This window comes from Stegostoma tigrinum, chromosome 18 (assembly GCF_030684315.1).
Source record: "Stegostoma tigrinum isolate sSteTig4 chromosome 18, sSteTig4.hap1, whole genome shotgun sequence".
Taxonomy (NCBI): Eukaryota; Metazoa; Chordata; class Chondrichthyes; order Orectolobiformes; family Stegostomatidae; genus Stegostoma; species Stegostoma tigrinum.
The window spans coordinates 37,280,507-37,303,259 of record NC_081371.1 but is presented as its reverse complement, the minus strand read 5'-3'; the positions used below and the strand labels follow the sequence as shown (position 1 = coordinate 37,303,259).

Here is a 22,753-nt window from a genome sequence, read left to right as displayed (position 1 = left end):
CCTCTGACCTTTCTGTCTCCTCTCCTCCTATCTTATTCTCTATCCATCTTCAATCCGCCTCCCCTCTCTCCCTATTTATTTCAGAACCCCTTTCTCCTCCCCCATTTTTGAAGAAGGGTCTAGGCCCGAAATGTCAGCTTTCCTGCTCCGCTGATGCTGCTTGGCCTGCTGTGTTCATCCAGCTCTGCATCTTGTTATCTCAGATTCTTCAGCATCTGCAGTTCCTACTATCTCTGAAACTATATAAATGCAAGTAGCTTCCCTACCTCTGAGCTGGAAGAGCTGTGTTCAGATTAAACCAACTTCAGGTGTGCCATCACACATTTGAACAGGTTGATTTAAAAAAAATCTGTAACTGCAACAATTTATTTCTTTTATTATTGCCCATAAATGCAATGCTGTATATGTACCAATGAACAATTTAATGGCAAGTTCAGGGGTACACCTGTTTCCAATCACTCAGAAGGCTTTGACTCCTTTAGGGTGGTAGAAAAGATTTGAGAAAATGTAGAGTGAACGTATAGAACAAGAAATGTTAAAAAGAATGGTGAAATAATATAGCTTAAATCCACGTGTTTTTGATTGCGTTTGCTTTTGATTTCTGGGCTGGATCAGTAATACATGGAAATAATTTTAGTTTAATATTCAGTATGTATAATGGCTGTAGGAGGTTGCTGCACTTTAAAAAGAAATGATCTATATTTTCCCTAACTGACTTTGTTTGCTATGTTATTTCCAGGGACAGAATTGAATCCAGTGTGGAAGAAGGCATGATGTTTGAAGTAGCTGTAAGTATTAGTTGAGACATGATGTGAAAGTGCTGGTGTTGAACTGGGGTGGACATGGCCAGAAGTCACAACACGAAGTTATAGCCCAACAGGTTTATTTGAAGATACAAGCTTTCGGAGCGTCAAAGTGAAACAACCCTGTCATGGTAACGTCTGCAAGACATGTCAGATCTCTGACACAGGCACGATCCATCACATGTGGGAACACCACTCACCACATTCACAGCAGCTACTCATGTTGTCTATCTCATATGCTGCTGGCAAGAATGCCCTGAGGCATGGTATATTGGCAAAACCATACAGACGCTATGACAAAGATGAATGGGCACTGCGCAACAATTGTCAGACAGGGATATTCCCTCCCAATGGAAGACCACTCCCAACAGTCAAGGACATTTGGCCTCGGATCTTCGGATATATTTCCTCTAAGGCAGACTTCGGAATTCGCAACAACTCAGTTGCCGAACAGAGACTTATCGCCAATTTTGATACCCATGAAGAAAGCCTCAACCAGGATCTTGCGTTCACGTACCACTACAGGTGACCCCACTGCACTATACAACCTTTCTCACACGTGTGTGTGTGTGTGTGTGTGTGTGTGTGTGAGTGAGTATATATATGCTCGCTCGCACGCTTGCGCTCTCTCTCTGTCCACACGCACACTTTCTTCTTTCACCCATACACATGTGCGAGTGTACGCACACCCACACACACGTGAATGTATGGGGTGAATTTGTATTTGTAGATATATTCTATTTTGTTCAAAAAGCGCATAATTTATAGCTGGTCAGTTAAAATTCCTACTTTAGAAGCAAAACCAGCCTGACTCCAAACCAGAACGCAAACAAGTTCTGAACAAGGCCTCACACCTAACATACATTGTCTGACCTAAGACATAATCACTTTACACTGATAAAACCTCTAGTTCTCTCAGAACAGTGACTTAAAAGGAATCCAGGGATTTACATATACCTATTAATCAATTAAAACCTTCTAACTGATTAAAGATTTAACATCATCTCAGATTTGTTTAATACATACTGATCAGTGGTGTGAGCCTGTGATCGTTTACTTACAAATTCTATGTCTGATAAAGGAGGAGTGAGCGTCCGAAAGCTTGTATTATCAAATGAACCTGTTCACTATAACCTGGTATTGTGTGATGGTTGAGACATGTAATGAAGGTATTCATTGTTGACCATCAAACCATATTGATTGTATCGAAGCCAGTTACGTTTTGGGTTGCCTGTTTTCTCCCATGCCATAATTTACAAAAAGGACAATGCAGGCAAATGATAAAATTCTCAGCTTGACGTCTGATCTCTGCCTAAATAGTGGTTAGGTTGTTGGAGATTCTTCCCTCTCTGATATGGTTTTGGTTTTCATGGCCTACTAATTTAAATGGCCAGGTTCTTTAAATGGTTTCACATGACCATATTTGTGTGGTAACTTAAACGGGCCAACTTGTGCTCTGCACGCATGAGAAGATTGAGGTTGCCATCAATTTGGAGAAAGCATGGTTTTCAATCGTGTTCCATCTAAGCTGCATGGGTGCTTGATCACATAGCAATGATGAAGTTACCATAAAAGTCATTTATGAGCAGCCTTTCTAAAATACATCGTGTAGCAATTTCTGCTTTTGAATTCCGGCGTCTGTAGTTCTTTGGTTTGATTTTTTAAATGTCCAAGCCATGCACAATGAAGAAAATTAAAAGGGACTGGTTCTGTTAAATTATGTCACTTTTTTTGTACTTTTCTTCATTTGGAGCAGAAATATTAAACAAATTGCTGAAGAACCAGTCTAATACAGTCAGTATGTGCTATGCTGGAGATTGCCTTGGTCTTAGAATTGGACAGGAATTGATTCTAGCGAGTTTTGAGAAGATTTGTAGCTCAGGTTGAGGTTCTGGATGTGAGTTTGCTCCCTGAGCTGGAAGGTTCGTTTTCAGACGTTTCGTCACCATTCTAGGTAACATCATCAGTAAGCCTCCGACGAAGCGCTGGTGTTATGTCCCGCTTTCTATTTATCTGGTTAGGTTTCCTTGGTTGGTGATGTCATTTCCTGTTCTTTTTCTCAGGGGATGGTAGATTGATTTGGAGCCAATGTGTTTGTTGAAGGAGTTCCGGTTGGAATGCCATGCTTCTAGGAATTCTCCTGCGTGTCTCTGTTTGGCTTGTCCTAGGATGGATGTGTTGTCCCAATCAAAGCGGTGTCCTTCCTCATCTGTATGTAAGGATACGAGTGATAGTGGGTCATGTCGTTTTGTGGCTAGTTGATGTTCATGTATCCTGGTGGCTAGCTTTCTGCCTGTTTGTCCAATGTATTGTTGGTCTAATTGGAGAATTAAACAAGAGAGACTTTCAAAAAATGAAACCAGCTGGATCCAACACACCACGCTTCTACGGACTACCAAAAATTCACAAACCAGGCGCCCCCCCTCAGACCCATAGTGTCGCTACCTGGAACACCACCCTACAGATTAGCCAAGCAACCACACCAAAGACTAAAACACCTAGTAGAAGACTCCCACCACTCCATTCGCTCCACCCAAGAATTCCTGAACACCAAAGACACCAAGATAGAAGAGGATGAAATAATGGCCTCCTTTGATGTAACAGCCCTGTTCACATCCATCAACATCAACCTGGCCAAAGAAACACTGATGACACTGTTAGAAGAACAGAAGACACGTACACCAGACACCACCAACCTCATCAGCAAGGACAACATCATCAAGCTAGTGGACCTATGCCTCACCACCCACTTCACTTTCAATAACAAAACCTACAGACAAACCAATGGTACACCCATGGGATCTCCAATATCAGGGTCCTTAGCAGAGGCAGTAATGCAGAGACTCGAACAAACAGGTCTGCCAATCATCCAACCCAAACTTTGGGTCCGCTATGTGGATGACACCTTTGTCATCACTAAACAAAACAAATTAGAGGAGACCTTCAAGACCATCAATAATACCCTTTACTGGCATAACATTCACAAAAGAGGAGGAAAACAACAACAAACTGCCATTTCTAGATGTCACAGTAGAGCGAACAGCCAACGGGGAACTTCAAACCAGCGTCTACAGGAAAACAACACATACGGACCAAATACTGAATTACAGGAGCAACCATCCCAACACCCACAAACGAAGCTGCATTAGAACATTATTCCAACGAGCCACCACACACTGCAGCACAGAGGAACTACGCAGAGCAGAGGAAAATCACCTATACAGCGTATTCAAAAAGAATGGATACCCTATGAACACAGTCCGCCGATTCCTCAGCAATAAACCCAAACAAACAGACAAAACGGGCTCAGAAACTATAACCACTGTCCCCCCTACATCAAAGACATTTCTGAAATGACTGCCAGACTACTTGGACCCCTTGGCATCAGGGTAGCCCACAAACCCACCAACACACTAAAACAGCAGCTAATGAACTTAAAAGACCCTGTACAGACAACAAATAAAACAAACGTCATCTACAAAATACCTTGCAAGAACTGTGACAAACACTACATTGGACAAACAGGCAGAAAGCTAGCCACCAGGATACGTGAACATCAACTAGCCACAAAACGACATGACCCACTATCACTTGTATCCTTACATACAGATGAGGAAGGACACCGCTTTGATTGGGACAACACATCCATCCTAGGACAAGCTAAACAGAGACACGCAGAAGAATTCCTAGAAGCATGGCATTCCAACCGGAACTCCATCAACAAGCACATTGATTTGGAGCCAATCTACCATCCCCTGAGAAAAAGAACAGGAAATGACATCACCAACACAGGAAATGACATCACCAACCCAAGGAAACCTAACCAGATAAATAGAAAGCGGGACATAACACCAGCGCTTCGTCGGAGGCTCACTGATGATGTTACCTAGAATGGTGATGAAACGTCTGAAAACGAACCTTCCAGCTGAGCGAGCAAACTCACATCCAGGAATTGACTCTTTTAAACCTTGAGCCCATGCTCTGTACAAAAAGTGTTTATAAACTAAATTTTCCTTGTTATTTCTCAGTTAACTACTTTCTCCCATGTACTAATATTCAAAAAAGGGAGCATAGGAAAACCATAAAACTTGAGGCCTGTTGTCTTGACTTATGATCTCTGCTAGCAATCTGTCTATTAGAGGATGAGATGGGGTTATTGGAGACTTTCAACTAATATCCAACTGAGTTTTTTTATTCCAATTGCTGAAGCTGATCTTTTTAAATGATTTTCATGGCCACATCTATGTGGTGCCTTTCCTGAGCTGCTCAACTCAGGTTCTTTCTTGGCATATGCACAAGAAATTAAGAGGAGTATACACCATGTAAGTTTCAAGTTTCAGCAGTTTTTTGTACAGTGGCCTGACATGTTTCTTACTATGAACCATAGAGGCCCAGGAGCTGAGATACACCATTTAAAATGTGCAGGAACAGAACTCTTCTTCACATTATATAATTCAAACCAATTTTAATTTGAGGGAGTCACAAAAGATGCCTAAATGTATTGAACAGATATGACTGTGGCCATCCCACCAGTGCAGATCGGGTACAGAATCTCATTTGAGAAAAGGAACACATGACACAGTTTGTCATTCCTCACTGGGATAATGTGTTGGAAATCAACTCCTACTCTTCCTGAAGTCATCATAAAATTTAGATTTTATCAAAAGGTGCAAAATTCTCCAATTACCTGTAGTTTTCGATGCTGGTTAACAGAATGCATGGAGTGGTTTTTTGTATTTAATAAGAACTACTACTTATTACAATAATTGTTTACCCTGGTTAGAAGTCTTTACTTCTATTTACATTGTTAAACTTATGATGAAATCTATTTTAGGTTAGAAAGATTTACAGATTATTGCTGATAGGTTAATTTAAGAGTAATATTAATAAAAACTTAATTGTAACGAGATGCCAGTATCAACATTTGCTTGAACTAAGTAATACAAGTTCACTGCATAAAACAATTGAACCAAGCTCTATGAGAATGAATAAAATGTTCAATAGTAGAAGATTTATTTATTAGTTTTGTACATCATGCATGATATTTTTACTGACTACTTTGAAATCCTCATATGATTAGGACAATCAAATGTTGTGTCCTGTAGTAATTCAGACTCCTGGGGAAACATACAGCTGTGTTGTAGGTGAAATAATCCAATATGCAGAATGTTTAGTATTTTTTAAAATGTGAACTAATTTACGTTTCATAAAATACTTCTTGCAGGCTCCAAATGCCACTGAAAAGACCATCGTAGAAATGCTTTTCCAACGCGATTCACTGATACGACAGTGTCAGGTACTGCTGTTCTATTTACAAACCAGAAATGTTGTATCACTTGTGAATATGTGAAAAACTTATCCTTTAATTTAGAGCTTTTTAGAAAATATGAAAATATTTTGCACTGAATTATGAAAATAGTTAATGAGGTATTTAGGGATTGGAGTATTTTCATCAAGTTGAGTAAAATGTGCCTAAATACTTGCATCTGAGTAATGGTGCAGCTGTGACGTCCATCACTCTTACGTATAGGTCACAGTGTCTATGGCATGAGTGTTTTGTAATATACGTACTGTGATTTGCTGGGATTTCTGTGCTACTTCACCATTATCTCTTGGTAAGGAAAACAGCAACTGCTAATGCTGATGGTGTCCCTGAAGGTTCTTTTGCAAATCAGATGGAAATACTGCAGATAACTGAGTTTTGGCCAAGTTGCTGGCTTGGAATTTTGTCTCTGTTTTTTCTCTGCCTCTAACTTACACTTGCTTTTCAAAGAGGCAGCACCATTTTTTGGTTACAATAGGTATAGCAATCCTGCACAAACTTCTCCCATGACTCAAAGCTGATCATTCTAATTGAAGCCTTCTAGAACAGTGTGACCTTGTGGAACTTTTGATTGCCATGTTGGTGCACTTAACAATTGGACTGTCGAAAGAAGATGTTCTTTGGTGAGTATAATGCAATATAGGCTGTGTGATCTGCCTGTCTTCATATCATATGAATGCTTGACATGCCAGTTCAAATGAGCACCTCTCTCTTTTCCTGTATAATCTTCAGAAGCTTTTGAAGTCGGCTCAGATGGAATTAGTTGAGCTTCTTGACCTGATCCTGGTACACAGTTTCATGTTGCATACAACAAGTAGTATGGGTAGGACCGTCAGTATATGGATTTTCAGTTTAGAAGGTAGATTTCTTTTCTTGCCAGACTGATGTTTAAATTTTACCAAAGGTTGTACTTGCTTTGCCAATTCTTGCATTTGTTTCATCGTCAGTATAGACAATTTGAGATGGATTTATCTTCTGCTGTTAGGTTCTTGCTGTTCATGGGTTGCAAGTTTTGGCATGAGGTGAAGCTTTTCTGAAGCAAACTGGTATATAACTTCAGTTTTCCTGTTAAGACTGATATTGTTGCATGTTTTGGAGAGCAAGTCCATGCTGCATTGTCCATCCAGCACTAAAATGATGACTAGTGCACAGCCATTGGGAAGCACAGAAATGTGCAACATTGCATTGAAGATTTAGCCTTTTCCCAGGGACCCTCAAATTGAGCAACTTCAGTGGTATGAGTTTGATTCCAGGTTCACCATTGTGGCAGTCTGTATTAATAATTGTTGCGAGACAACCTTGACAATCCAGTTTCCACACTTAACTGACTTTGGAATCTGCCTGATACTATCTATGAGCTCAGCCTTTTTATAAAGTCGATAGAGGTCATTCTTTGCAAGTGGCACTTTAAAACTCTGCCCTTAAACAAATTTGTTACATGTCCCCATGCACAACTTGAGCTGTGAACTAGATAACTATCTAGGCCCTGATGTGGTATAGTTTGACACTATGTAACATACGTCATTGAAGTCCTGACTAGAAATGTCTCTTTTGTTGACAGTATAAATGTAGTGAGAAAAGGACCCAGTGGTCATAAAGATCTGTCAGAAAGAGTCTCTTGCAATTTACTGCCTTACTTTTCCAAATGCTTGTTTATTTTTGATGGGATTCTGGTTTACAAAATATTATTTAAAGCTTAAACATGTTGTCAATAACTTGACCTTATTACATTGCACTGTTGCTAGATTTGATAATTTGAATTTATAAATAGAGAATGGAGTCTCTGCTGAGGACTGCACCAAAACTTGATCGGTTATTAAAATTAGAATAATCTTAAAATTGAAATTGTGGATTAATACAAATTATTGTAGAAGCTAATGGGATAAGGCTACCTGAATCACAGTGGGATACTTCAACAATCCCTTTTTTTCGTTTGTAGTTATTTGTCCGTCTTGATTACAAAGACACAAATTATATTTAAACGGAATTCACACACCATCTAAATAGACATAGCAGAAGTAGGCTGTTCAGCCCATTGGGTCTGCATCGCCATTCAGTAGCATTATGGCTGGCCTGACAATCCTCAATTTGATTTTCATGTCTTTCCTCGTAATCCTTGATTCTCTTTTGTTTTATTTAAATGATGAATTCCAACCTCAATAGTCTGCTATGATAAAGAACTCAACAGATTCTTTACCCTTTCTTAAATGGTGATCCATTTTCTGTGATTATGCCTTCTGGTCCTTTTTTTTTCTTGATACGTGGGATGTGGATGTTGCTGGTTGGCCAACATTTCTTGCCCATCCCTGATTGCCCTTGAGAAGCTGCTGGTGAGCTGCCTTCTTGAACTGCTGCACTTCTCTTGCTGTAGGTTGACCCACAGTGCTATTAGGGAGGAAATTCCAGGATTTGAATGCAGCGACAGTGAAGGAATGGCAATATATTTATTTCCAAGTCAGATTGATGAGTGGCTTTCAGGGGAACTTGGAAGTGGTGGTGTACCTATGTGTCTGATGCCCTTGTCCTTCTAGCTGGAAGTGGTTGTGGGTTTGGAAGGTGCTGTTTGAGGATCTTTGGTGAATTTCTGTGTGCATTTTTCAGATAGTACACACTGCTGCTACTGAGCATCGGTGGTAGAGGAAGTGGAAGCTTGTTGATGCAGTGTCAATCAGGCAGTCTTCTTGAGTATTGTTGGGGCTGGACTCATGCAGGCAAGTGGGGAGTATTCCATCACACTCCTGACTTTTGCCTTGTAGTTGGTGGACAGGCTTTGAGGAATCAGAAGGTGAGTTACTTGCTGCAGTATTCCTAGCTTCTGGCATGCTGTTGTATCCACTCTGTTTATGTGGTGAGTCCAGTTGAGCTTCTGGTCAACAATAACCCCCAAGATGTTGATAGTGGAGGATTCAGTGATGGTAACACCATTGAGTCTAAAGCGACGGTGGTTAGATTGTCTCTTTTGGTGATGGTCTAAGCCTGACATTTGTGTGGCATGAATGTCACTTGCAACTTGTCAGCCCAAGCCTGGATGTTGTTCAGATCTTGTTGCATTTGAACATGGACTGCTTCAGTATCTGAGGAGTCAGGAATGGTGCTGAACATTGTGCAATCATCTGTGAACATCCCTATTTCTGACTTTATGATGGAGGGAAGGTCACTGATGAAGATGTTGGGCCTAGGACATTACCTTGGGGAACTCCGCAAATGTGGAGCGTTTGCCCCTGATACCCGTTGATTCCAGTTTTGTTTGGGCTCCTTGATGCACAGGTGGCCAAATGCAGCCTTGATATCAAGGGCTCTCACTCTTAGCTCATCTTTTGACTTCTGCTCTTTTGTCCCTGTTTGAACCAAGGCTGTGATGAGATCAGGAGCTGAGTGGCCCTGGTAAACCCAAACTGGGCATTGCTGAGCAGGTGCGGCTTGATAGCCCTGTTGACATCTTCCATCATTTTACTGATGTTTGTGAGTAGACTGATGCGGTGGTAATTGGCTGGGTTGGATTAGCTTTGCTTTTTGTGTACAGGGCATACTTTGGCAATTTTCGACATTGCTGGGTAGATACCAGTATTGTAACTATACCGGAACAGCTTGGCTAGTGGAGTGGCAAGTTCTGGAGCACAAGTCTTCAGTACTACGGCTGGAATGTTGTCAGGCCCTGTAGCTTTTGCCGTAACTAGTGTCTCCAACTGTTTCTTGGTGTCACGTGGAGTGAATCGATTTGGCTGAAGACTGGTATCTGTAATGCTGGGGACCACTGGGGGAGGTTGAGATGGATCATCCACTCGACACTTCTGGCTGAAGATTGCTGTGAATGCTTCGGCCTTATTGTTAGCACTGATAGGTTGGGCTGTTCCCTCATTGAGGTTAAGAATATCTGTGGAGCCGTCTCCTCCAGTGAGTTGTTTAATTGACCTCCTCCACTCATGACTGGATGTGGTAGGACTGTAGAGCTTAGATCTGATCCGTTGGTTGTGGGATGGCTTAGCTCGATCACTTGCTGCTTTCTCTGTTGACGTGCAAGTAGTCCTGTTTGTTGCCTTCACCACGTTGATACCTCGTCTTCTGGTATGCCTGTTGTTGCTCCTGGCATGCCCTCTTTCAGTCTCTATTGAACCAGGGTTGATCCCCAGGCTTGATGGTAGTGGTAGTGTAGGGGGTGTGCTGGAGTACAATTCTGCAGCTATTAATGGCCCACAGCGTCTGCACAATCTTGAATTGCTAGATCAGTGCGAAGTCTTTCCCATATAGCACAGTGAGAGTGCCACGCAACACAAGCAAGTTATTTTCAACGTGAAGGTGGGACTTCGTCTTCACAAAGACTTGTGATGGCCACTTTTACTGATACTGTCATGGACAGGTGCAACTGCACCTGGCAGATTAGTTAGAATGAGTTCAAGTATGTTTTTCCCCTCTTGTTGGTTCCCTCACCATCTGCTGCAGACCCAGTCTAACAGCAATATCCTTTAGGACCCACCGAGTTCAAACTGCAGTACTGTTGCCGAGCCTCTCTTGGTGGTGGACGTTGAAGTCCCCCACCCAGAATAAATTTTGTGCTCTTGCTATTCTCAGTGCTTTTTCTAAATGTTGCGCAGCAATGAGGAGTACTGATTCATCAGATGAGGGAAGCCAGTATGTGTAATCAATTGGGGGTTTCCTTGCCCATTTTTAACCTGAAACCGTTCGACTTCATGGGGTCCGTAATAAATGTTAAGCACTCTTACAGGAATGCCCTTCCTACTTTTTAACCACTGTGCCACCATCTCTGCTGGGTCTGTCCTGCCAGTGGGGTAGGACATATCCAGGGATGGTGATGATGGTGTCTGGGCATTGTCTGTAAAATATGATTCTGTGAGCATGACTGTGTCAGGCTGTTGCTTAACTAGTCTGTGAGACACCTCTCCCAATTTTGGCGAGGAGGAGTTTGCGGGGTCGAAAGGGGTTTTTCTACCATGTAATTTCCAGTGCTTTAGTCGATGCTGTGTGATCCATCCAGTTTCATTCCTTTGAGACTTCGTCGCGACTAGCACAGCTGAGCAGCTTTCTAGGCCATTTCAGAGAGCAATTGAGAGTCAACCACATTGCTGTGGCTCTGGAGTCACATGTAGGCCACATCAGGTGAGGGAGCAGATTTCATCCCCTGAGAACATTAGTGAACCAGATGGGTTTTGCTGACAATCAGCAGTGATTTCATGGTAATTTGTAGATTCTTAATTACAGACTTTTTTCTGTTTAATTATTGAATTCAAATTCGGCCATCTGTCCTGGTGGGATGTTAACCTGGATCCCTAGAACATTAGCTGGGTTTCTGGATTAATAGTCTAGCGATAATACCACTACGCCATCACCTACAACTTTTCTACATCTACCCTCTCATGTCCCATTAAAATATTATGTTTTATTCTTCTAAATTCCAATCAGCACAGGCCAAACCTGTTCAACTATTCCTCATAAGGCAATCTCTCCATACGAAGGATCAACTTAGTGAGCCTTCTCTGGACTGTGTCCAATGCCAACGTGTCTTTCCTTAGATAAAGATGCCAAAATGACCCACAGATTCCAACTGTGGTCAGGAATTCATTGACCAATAGTTAGGAGCCATCTGCTTAAAGTCACTACCTTGTACAAATGTATATGCAGATCTGTGATTTTTATTAAAAATTCATGGGATGTGGGTATTGCTGTCTGGGCTGGCATTTATTGACCATTTGTGGTGATGTATGGATGTTACTTGCTGAGTATAAGACCTAATCTGGATGTTGTCCAGTTCTTGCTGTATTTGGACAGGGACAGCATAGGTACCTGAGAAGTCAAGAATGGTTCTGAACATTGTGCAGTCATCCCCACTTCTGGCCTTTATGATGAAGGGAATGTCATTGAACCATCTTCAGCTGCTACATCAATCTAAGACACTACCCTAAGGAACTCCAGCAGAGATGTCCTGGAGCTAAGCTGACTGACCCCCAACAACTACAACCGTTGTACCAGCTATGACTCCAACCAGCAGAGAATTTTTCCTGATTACCCTACACTCCAGTTTTGCTCTGGTTCCTTGATGCTATGCTCTTGCCTCACCCCTCGATTTAGTTCCTTTTGTCTACATTTGAACCAAGGCTGTAATGAGGTCAACAGCTGAGTGGCCCTGGCAGAACCCAATCTGTGTCAGTGAGCAGGCTATTGCTGTTTGATAGCTCGTTGATGGCAATTGGCTTGATTGAGCTTGTCTAGCTTTTTGTGTACATGAGATAGACAACTTTCCATGTTGATAGATGTCAACAACATTGTAGCTGTGTTGGAAAAGCTTCATTAGGAAAGCAGCGCATTCTGAAGCACATCTTCAGTACTATTGCTGGGATGTTGTCAGGACCCATCACCTTTGCAGCATCCAGTGCATCCAACTATTTCTTGATCTGATAGAGTGAATGGAATTAGCCAAAGGCTAGAATCTGTGCTGATAACTTCTGGAGGAGGCTGAGATTTATTATCCACTTGACACTTCTGGCTGAAGATTATTTCAAATGCTTCAATCTTAACTTTTACATAAGGGATCAGATCATTGGATGTTAACCTATTACATTTGCTGTAAATCAGCATGCTGCATGTTATGCTTTTCTAGGGGATAACCAGAAAATACAACCATCTACAAGTTATTTGTAGTGAAATTCCATAGAAGATTTACATTGTCTTAAGTATGCTGCAGCTGTACAAAACTCTGGTGCGGCCGCACTTGGAGTACTGCGTACAGTTCTGGTCACCGCATTATAATAAAGGTGTGGAAGCTTTGGAAAGGGTGCAGAGGAGATTTACTAGGATGTTGCCTGGTATGGAGGGAAGGTCTTACGAGGAAAGGCTGAGGGACTTGAAGCTGTTTTCATGAGTGAGAAAAAGGTTGAGAGGTGACTTATTTGAAACATATAAAATAATCAGAGGGTTAGATAGGGTGGATAGGGAGAGCCTTTTTCCTAGGATGGTGCCAGCGAGCACAAGGGGGCATAGCTTTAAATTGAGGGGTGAAAGATATAGGACAGATGTCAGAGGTAGTTTCTTTACTCGGAGAGTAGAAAGGGAATGGAACGCTTTGCCTGCAACGGTAGTAGATTCGCCAACTTTAGGTACATTTAAGTCGTCATTGGATAAGCATATGGACGTACATGGAATAGTGTAGGTTAGATGGGCTTGAGATCGGTATGACAGGTCAGCACAACATCGAGGGTCGAAGGGCCTGTACTGTGCTGTAATGTTCTATGTTCTAAGTATGCATAGTATTTATCAACATATTATTCTGGTTTCATTTGCTTCTCTTAATAATTATTGGCTTCAGGTCCAGTGATCCTCCTTCAGAACTGACCGTAGGTGGGAAGAGACCAGTGTAAATGCTAAGGATAGAGGAGGTGGAAGGAGATCCACCTATCTTCGCTAATCATTTACTCCCTGCTCCCGTCCTCCCTCACTGCCCATCCTCAGCATATAAACTAACCTTTTTCTAGCTACAGTCAGTTGTGAAGAAAGGTCACTGGTCCCAAAACTTTAACTGCTTTCTCTCCACAGATGCTGCCAGACCTGCTGAGTTTTTTTCAGCAATTTCTGATTTTGTTTCTAATTTAAAGAATTTGCAGATCTTTGGCATTTTGTAAAATTGGAAATGTGCTCTATAGGTTTTCACCTCCTTTGTGGTAGTGTTTCAATCCATTATCTTACACTGACCAAGAAAAATGCAAGAATATTATATTTCAATGGGAACAAGTACTACCAACCAGTCAATATTGTTTTTCTTGTGCAGTCTAATTTGTTATTCTCTTTAAATTTAAATATTTATATGTCTGCCCTGGTGAATCAAGATGAATAGTTTTGACAGAATGTCCCTTTGTCCACCATATGCAGGTTCTGTATTGCCAAGTGGCCAGCCATGATTTCTGTTCAGGCATTTGCCCCATAACCAGCAAATGAAGGATTTACTTTCATTAACAAGCGCATTAACATTTTTTATTTTTAACTCCATAGATCGTTGTAGATTGGTTAGAGAGTACTGCCAAAGATGAAGCTGGAAGTTTTGCAGAAAACATTGAATTTTATGCAAAATCTGTGTACTGGTAAGAACCAGAGATTTTTGATTTTTTTTGAGGGTCGGTGAGTTGTAAAGAATGGGATAAAAGTTAGATGGCTAGAAAGGTCAAAATCTTTGTCTCGTATTTGAACATTAGTTGGATTTGTGTTACTCACCTCCTTTTGTTACTTCCCTATTAACTTAGGATGTTTGACATCAGTCAGTTTGCAAATATATTTATGATAACAAACGCACATGATAGCCAGCAGTGCGAACCTTGCATCATATTTACAGCACAGACAGAGACCATTCAGCCTGACAGGTCCTTGCCAATGCTTTTGATCCACGAGTTTTGGAGATCAGCATATGAAATATTTTCAACAGCAGGTTAACCTCTTTCTTGCTAAGATGCAACTGCATCTGCCTTGTCAAAAGTTGTACCAGTTTCCTTTTCCTCTGTTTTGTCACATGCTTTTGAAATTATTTCAACACTATTCTGGTTCAAGTACATACCAAATCATTGGACAGGCTAGATCGTTTCTTGGATTGTATTGGTGGGATGGATGTATTTGACAGAAATAATTGTTCACAGGTGTCTGGGCATCAGTGGCTATGGGAATGTGGATCACTGTGGAGAATAACCAATTTTGAGTCTTCTAGCAAAGGAAAGTGATGTATGCTTAAATAGCCTTTGGTGATAAATACAGAGAAACCCCAAATGCTTACTGTGTGTTTCCTAAACCCCATTTGCAGGGAAAATACACTACATGTGTTAACACAGCAGCGATCAGGCATTGCTGGATTTTCAAGGCAACTTGTGACTGAGCTGGTAATGTAGTTTTGTTCTGTTTTTGTTGAAATTGACACATATTTAGTGGAAGAAATTAATTCTGATTAACATATTGATTAACATGTTAAACAGATTTGTAGTATTAGTGGAACGAGATTTTCTGATGAGTTTTGAGTCATTCTGGCTTTGAGTGGACGAAAGCATTTGGAAATATAAAGAAACTAACCATCTCTAGTATGCCTAAACCTGTGTTTGAAATTCGTGGAAGTAAAAGCACAATTTTGACTAAACTTTTCTTCCCAATTTCTTCAAGGATCCAGATGCTCCTATCAGACAGAAAATGCCTCTTGCCGATTTGGATAGAGAAGATGATGCTAGATTTATGAAATATCTCTTTGCTCTTATACGAGCTGGGATGACTGATGAGGTAAAACAATTCTTTTCTTTCAGCCGATACTTCATAAATACAAACACATCCAGTGATTACAGGAAGGCTATGTACTTGGTAAATATTATTTAATACCCTCAGGCTCAGAGATTGTGCAAACGTTGTGGTCAGGCTTGGAGAGCTGCAACTCTGGAGGGCTGGAAATTGTATCATGATCCAAATCTTAATGGTGGTGAGTATTATTCTGGACTAATGTATACTGGCTATTCAAATCAATAGGAAATGGTTGTCTAATTTGTTGAAATTCCCATTTTGTCTGATTTTCAGGAACAGTTCTTGAACCTGTGGAAGGGAACCCAAACAGAAGTGTTTGGAAGGCTTGTTGCTGGAGGATGGCTGAAGATGTAAGCTACAACAGTATTGAAAACATTAGTGTAAAAGAAATCTTTTATGATGTGTTTCTGAGCATTACACCTCCAACTTTGTTTGAAAAGTTTAACTGCTTTTCAGTAATATATGCAGTAATATATTTTGCTTAATTAAAAATGATTTTTCTGCATAGAAAATTAGAGCTTTGTAGTAAATCTAATTTTGAGTTGCAGATAAGATATAATGGATTGGTCAGAATTTCCACTTGGAGTAATGTAATTTTATGTAAAAATGAAATGCTAATTGGGTAGCTTATATCTTTGGATCCACTATCTGCATTGTTCAGCATTAACGTGACATTAATCATAATCATTAGTGGCCAATTAATTTAAATTGACCAATTCCTGTTCTATCATTTAATACCTTATATAGACCAATGGAGAACACTAAAAACAAAATACTGCAGATGCTGGGTATCTGAAATAAAAACAAAAAGTACTGGAGAGGCCCATTTGTAGACAGTGAAAAAGAGTTAGTATTTTGAGACAAAGACACTTTGGAACAGAAAGGGTCCAGAAAATAGTATTTTCTTTATGCTGTTGACCAAGAGGAAGAGGAGCAAATGAATATATGATATGGGTACCCAATGTAAATGACAAAGGAAGTGCTAATTGTGGTAAAAGAGATTGAGATGTCGGTATAACGTAGGTGTTAATGGTAGGTTTGAATAGGAGAACATAAATGAGCTTTGCTGAGAGCAAAGACAGTAGGACACAAATTGAAATGATGGAACCAAAATGGAGGACAGTGCTTATGATCTGAAGTTGTTAAACTCATTGTTATGCCCTGAAGGGTATAAACTGCCTAACCTGAACTTGTGTTGACCTTCACTGCAACAGTGCAGCAAGCCTGGAATGTAAATGTTGGTAAGGGAGCAAGGTGGTTTAATGAAATATGGTAGGTTGAGTAGCCAAGGTCATTTTCTGAGCGTAGGGGAGTCCAAAACTAGAGGGCTAAGGTTTAAGCTGAGACTGGAAAGGTATAAAAGGAATCTTTTAAAACCTTATAAAAGGGTCAGCGTTTTCATGCAGAGGGTGGTGCATATATGGAATGAACTGCCAGAGGAGGTGGTGGACTCTCATGCAATTATCACATTTTAAAGGCATCTGAGTGGATGCATGAATAGGAAGGGTTTAAAGGAATATGGGCCAAATGCTGACAAATAGGTTTAGATTAATTTAGGATATGTAGCCACAATGGATAAGTTGGACTGAAGGGTCTGTTTTCGTACTGTGCAATTCTTTGAGTCTAAATAGATAGGGGCCATTCTTACGGACAGCGCTGGTGTTTTGTGAAACGGTCACCTGATCTGCATGTAGTTTCACCAGTCTAAAGGACCACATTGTGAGCAATGATAGAGAAAATCAGTCAAAATTGTGAAGACAGTTAGTTGGGGTTGCTGAAGAACTTCAATAACTTCAGCTGAGAATCATGCTTTGACAGTTACGGATTTATTATTCATTATTTCTTGCAAAACACTGTAAGGTGCTAATAATTATATACAGACAAAAACAATTGTAACCGTATTTAAATAGTAATGTTTGTTTTTGAAAGTGTTGTCCTATTGGCAGTATGTTGCTGTACTGTTGATCAGTAATTCATATTATCGCGAGGGAAGTATGATTGTTTCCTCCTGCAATATCACCACCCTCCCCCACCCCGCCCACCACTACCAGGCAAATCACGCAGTGCCCACCCCAGGAAAATTCGCACTTTAATTGAACCCAAAACAGAAAGTCACACATTGACCTTTGTCTGTTCAAATGTCACCTGGACCTTGGCTCTGGTCCCTTCCAGATTCCTCCTGCTGTCCCAGTGCAAGGCCCAGGCCAGTTGCCCCCGCTTACCATACCCTAAGGATGGTCTTGCCCCGGTATTCTGTACGCAAGACATTATAAGGCAAGTTTATGCAACCTATCAGCGTCATTTACCACTTAGGTGATAACTTTGAAGATGTAGCCTTAGTTTTGAATTGCTCCAATTCTTGCTGTAGAAGTTCACAAAGGTCACTGTTAAACTTGGAATTAAGTCGCAATGTGTCACCAGAAGGGAATGTAATGGATTTATTCACCCTGTATGTTGCCTCACATTGTTTCAGATTGACGTGTTTATGTTCCATATTCCAATGTTCTGAGCAAGTTCACTGGAAAACCTAAATACTTTTCGAAATGATCTTGTGTCTTGTACGTTTTCTTTTAAAGAAAATGTTCACAAGATCTGGGCTTTGTGAGGGGTAGGTCATGCCTTACAAACCTTATCGAGTTTTTTGAGGATGTGACTAGAAAAGTTGATGAGGGTCGAGCTGTGGATGTGGTGTATATAGACTTCAGTAAGGCATTTGATAAGGTTCCCCATGGTAGGCTCATTCAGAAGGTCAGGAGGAATGGGATACAGGGGAACTTAGCTGCTTGGATACAGAATTGGCTGGCCAACAGAAGACAGCGAGTGGTAGTAGAAGGAAGATATTCTGCCTGGAAGTCAGTGGTGAGTGGAGTTCCACAGGGCTCTGTCCTTGGGCCTCTACTGTTTGTAATTTTTATTAATGACTTGGACGAGGGAATTGAAGGATGGGTCAGCAAGTTTGCAGACGACACAAAGGTCGGAGGTGTCGTTGACAGTGTAGAGGGCTGTTGTAGGCTGCAGCGGGACATTGACAGGATGCAGAGATGGGCTGAGAGGTGGCAGATGGAGTTCAACCTGGATAAATGCGAGGTGATGCATTTTGGAAGGTCGAGTTTGAAAGCTGAGTACAGGATTAAGGATAGGATTCTTGGCAGCGTGGAGGAACAGAGGGATCTTGGTGTGCAGATACATAGATCCCTTAAAATGGCCACCCAAGTGGACAGGGTTGTTAAGAAAGCATATGGTGTTTTGGCTTTCATTAACAGGGGGATTGAGTTTAAGAGTCGTGAGATCTTGTTGCAGCTCTATAAAACTTTGGTTAGACCGCACTTGGAATACTGCATCCAGTTCTGGTCGCCCTATTATAGGAAAGATGTGGATGCTTTGGAGAGGGTTCAGAGGAGGTTTACCAGGATGCTGCCTGGACTGGAGGGCTTATCTTATGAAGAGAGGTTGACTGAGTTCGGACTGTTTTCATTGGAGAAAAGGAGGAGGAGAGGGGACCTAATTGAGGTATACAAGATAATGAGAGGCATAGATAGAGTTGATAGCCAGAGACTATTTCCCAGGGCAGAAATGGCTAGCACGAGGGGTCATAGTTTTAAGCTGGTTGGTGGAAAGTATAGAGGGGATGTCAGAGGCAGGTTCTTTACGCAGAGAGTTGTGAGAGCATGGAATGCGTTGCCAGCAGCAGTTGTGGAAGCAAGGTCATTGGGGTCATTTAAGAGACTGCTGGACATGTATATAGTCACAGAAATTTGAGGGTGCATACATGAGGATCAATGGTCGGCACAACATTGTGGGCTGAAGGGCCTGTTCTGTGCTGTACTGTTCTATGTTCTATGTTCTAATATACTGCAGGCAGCATGCTGTCATGTATGTATAGTAACTTTTTTGTGTGTTTTTTGTCTGAAACATTTTTCGTCTCTGCTGTCCATTCTACTTGCTTTTTAGTCATTCTATCCATTATTAAGCCAATTGCTCTATGAAATGTATTTAGAGGAAAAAATAATGAGCAAGCTTGATAATGTAGCCTCTGACTTGCCATGGTTGTAAAAACTTGAATGAATAGTCTAATAGGTATAGAGTTGTACAGCATGGAAACAGACCCTTCGGTCCAACTTGTCCATGCCGACCAGATATCCTGAATTGATCTAGTCCCATTTGCCAGCTTTTGGCCTATATTCTTCTAAACCCTTCATATTCATGTACCTATCCGGTTGCCTTTTAAATGTTGTGATTGCATCCGCCACTTCCTGTCATAATTTAAAAATAGAATGGACTCCATTTAGGCCAGAGAGTAGTAAGGGAATGGAACGCTTTGCCTGCAACGGTAGTAGATTCGCTAACTTTAGGTACATTTAAGTCGTCATTGGACAAGCATATGGACGTACATGGAATAGTGTAGTTTAGATGGGCTTGAGATCGATATGACAGGTCGGCACAACATCGAGGGCTGAAGGGCCTGTACTGTGCTGTAATGTTCTATGATCTATGAGGAGAAAGTCCTTCCATTCCATGCCAGAGGGCATTAGGTCCCCAATCTCTGCACATCTAAAGCAGAGGTCAACAAATTTCCAACCATTCATGGTACAAAGGGCAGTGTGGGAAAGGACACCGAGCTGTTCAATCAGCCATCTATGCAATAGATAGTGGAGTACAGCTGGTGGGCTGAATGGCTATTCCCACTTCCATGCTGCCACATTCCCGTGCACCTCTTCAATTCTTTTAAAAGTGGATGGGCAAACATCTTGAACCCTTAAGCAGACTCTTTGATTGTAAGAGATAGTAGGAACTGGAGATGCTGGAGAACCTGAGATAACAAGGTGTAGAGCTGGATGAACGCAGCAGGCCGAGCAGGAAGGCTGACATTTCGGGCCGAGACCCTTCTTCAGAAATGGGGGAGGGGAAGGGGATTTTGAAATTAATAAGGAGAGAGGGCAAGGCGGATAGAAGATGGATACAGGAGAAGATAGGTGGAGAGGAGACAGATAGGTCAAAGAGGCGGGGACGGAGCCAGTGAGTGTAGGTGGGGAAGTAGGGAGGAGATAGGTCAGTCCACCCACCTCCCTTGACATGTCCGTCCTTCCTGGACTGACCTATCAAGGGAGTTGGGTGGACTGACCTATTTCCTCCCTACCTCCCCACCTACACTCACCCTTACTGGCTCCATCTCCACCTCTTTGACCTGTCTGTCTCCTCCCCACCTATCTTCTCCTGTATCCATCTTCTATGCGCCTCGCCTTCTCGCCCTATACAATTCAGAACCCCCTTCTCCTCCCCCATTTCTGAAGAACAGTCTAGGCCCAAAATGTCAGCCTTCCTGCTCCTCTATTGCTGCTTGGCCTGCTGTGTTCATCCAGCTCTACACCTTGTTATCTTTGAAAGTTTTTGTTCTGCTTATTTCAATTAATGTACTATGTGCTGCCTTGATAATGATAAAATCTGATGGGTCTAGGCCCGAAACGTCAGCTTTTGTGCTCCTGAGATGCTGCTTGGTCTGCTGTGTTCATCCAGCTTCACACTTTGTTATCTTGGATTCTCCAGCATCTGCAGTTCCCATTATCACTTATTAATGATAAAATCTGTTGCTTTGAAAAATTTTCTATTTGATGATAATTTTATAAAGAGGGATCTTTACGTAAAGATTTATGTTAATGAGGGCCATAAACATTGAAGCAATTTACTACTAATGTTATTAATGCAATAGTTTTGAATTTTCAAATTTGGGTTTTATAGGAGCAGTTTAACAGATATGAACGAGCAATCTATGCAGCCTTAAGTGGAAATCTTAAACAGGTAAAATATCCAAACTTTCATCTCCTTTTTCTTATAATTCCAGTTCTTAAGAGAATCCTTAGAGTAATATCCTTACGGAGATGTTGAAAAAGTCTCTTACTGCACAGTTGTGATATTAGTTATGTTTTGTAGCTCCTTTCAGTGTGTGATACTTGGGAAGACTGTGTTTGGGCATACTTCAGGGTCATGGTGGATAGTCTTGTTGAACAAGAAATCCGTGCATTGAGTACTCCTGTGAGTGAATTAGAAGAATTGCCTAAAGAGTATACTGAAGCAAAGTAAGTTGAAACTCCCAAATTTTCTTTTAGAACTTGTGCAAAACAAATGAAATGCGTTGAATGATGTTTCTTCAGTCAAGTAAATGTGAATCTTGTACATTTTCAGTTGGACTTTAGAGGCAATATTTGAAGAGCTGCAGGCAACAGACAAAAAAGTAAGAGAAAACATTAATATAAAATGTTATTTTCCTGAATCAAATGTTCTGACATATTACTTCTGCCTTGGCATGTTCAGCAGCTAAGTATTTGTACAATCATCTTTCTCCATGCATTGTTCAAATAAATTTTAATCAAATTTTTTTTCCTTGTGCAAGTTAATAGGTGTCCCATAGGATTTCCTTTTATGTACAATTTAATATCTGAACTTTTCTTCTATCATTTTAATCTAAGAAAAAATATCCTGTGGAACTAGACTGAAAAGAGAAATTTAGTATGTTTGAAAGCTTGCTCAAAAGAAGTAGTTTAGAAGAGGCCTTTTACAAAAGTGGAGGGATATTTGAAGGAATTATGAAGTGTTGGACTCCGGCAGATATTTCTACCTCTTGTGATGGAATGAAAGCAGCCAAATCTTTGAATAGCACAGTCACTCAGTGGTTAGCACATCTGCCTCAGCGCCAGAGACCCAGGTTCGATTCCAGCCTCGGGTGGCTGCCTGGGTGGAGTTTGCATGTTCTCCGTGTCTGAGTGGGTTTTCTCCAGGTACCTGGTTTTGTCCCACAGTCCAGAGATGTGCAGGCTATGTGGATCGGCCATGCTAAATTGGCTGTAGTGTTCAGGGAGATGTAGATTAGGTTGGTTACATGGGAATAGATCTGGTCAGTGTGGACTTGTTGGGCTGAAGGACCTGTTTCCACACTGTAGAGCTTCTATGATTCTATGAAATGCAATTAAGGTTTAATTGGCAGTGTTATAGGATATCAAATTTAAGATTGCAGCAATAAAGTGTGCCATAATTTGTAGATGACTATAGGTTTTTTGAATTTATTTGGAAAGCAGGGAATGGCTACGTGAAGGTGTAACATGGTATGACATGGAGTATTGAGTCATTAGAAATGGTTGGTGCTGTTTTAGCTGTGCCATAATGTGGACTTAACGGATGTCCATTTGTTCTCCAACTTCAAGCAAAAACCCAAAGTGAAAAGTAGAGATTGTTCTAGTGGCTACCAACAGCTGATTGTTAACAGAAGTTGGGGGAAGGTCCTATGTCGGTTTAAATTGCTTAGTGAGACTTAAAGGAAAATAAGTTGTACCAACTTGATGAGGTGAAACCTCGCTGGAAT

General features: G+C 41.2%; 1 protein-coding gene across 1 annotated transcript in view; it reads left to right on the top strand.

Annotated features, from left to right (window-relative positions):
- nup107 (nucleoporin 107) overlaps positions 1-22,753 on the top strand; it is a 57,432-nt gene that overhangs the window by 18,119 nt on the left and 16,560 nt on the right. The window contains exons 8-17 of the mRNA XM_048548733.2: positions 740-788; positions 6,028-6,099; positions 14,125-14,213; positions 14,921-14,996; positions 15,271-15,384; positions 15,487-15,577; positions 15,673-15,749; positions 21,136-21,195; positions 21,328-21,473; positions 21,580-21,628. Coding sequence (XP_048404690.2) covers positions 740-788; positions 6,028-6,099; positions 14,125-14,213; positions 14,921-14,996; positions 15,271-15,384; positions 15,487-15,577; positions 15,673-15,749; positions 21,136-21,195; positions 21,328-21,473; positions 21,580-21,628 — 823 coding nt within the window. The remainder of the gene's footprint in view (positions 1-739; positions 789-6,027; positions 6,100-14,124; positions 14,214-14,920; positions 14,997-15,270; positions 15,385-15,486; positions 15,578-15,672; positions 15,750-21,135; positions 21,196-21,327; positions 21,474-21,579; positions 21,629-22,753) is intronic.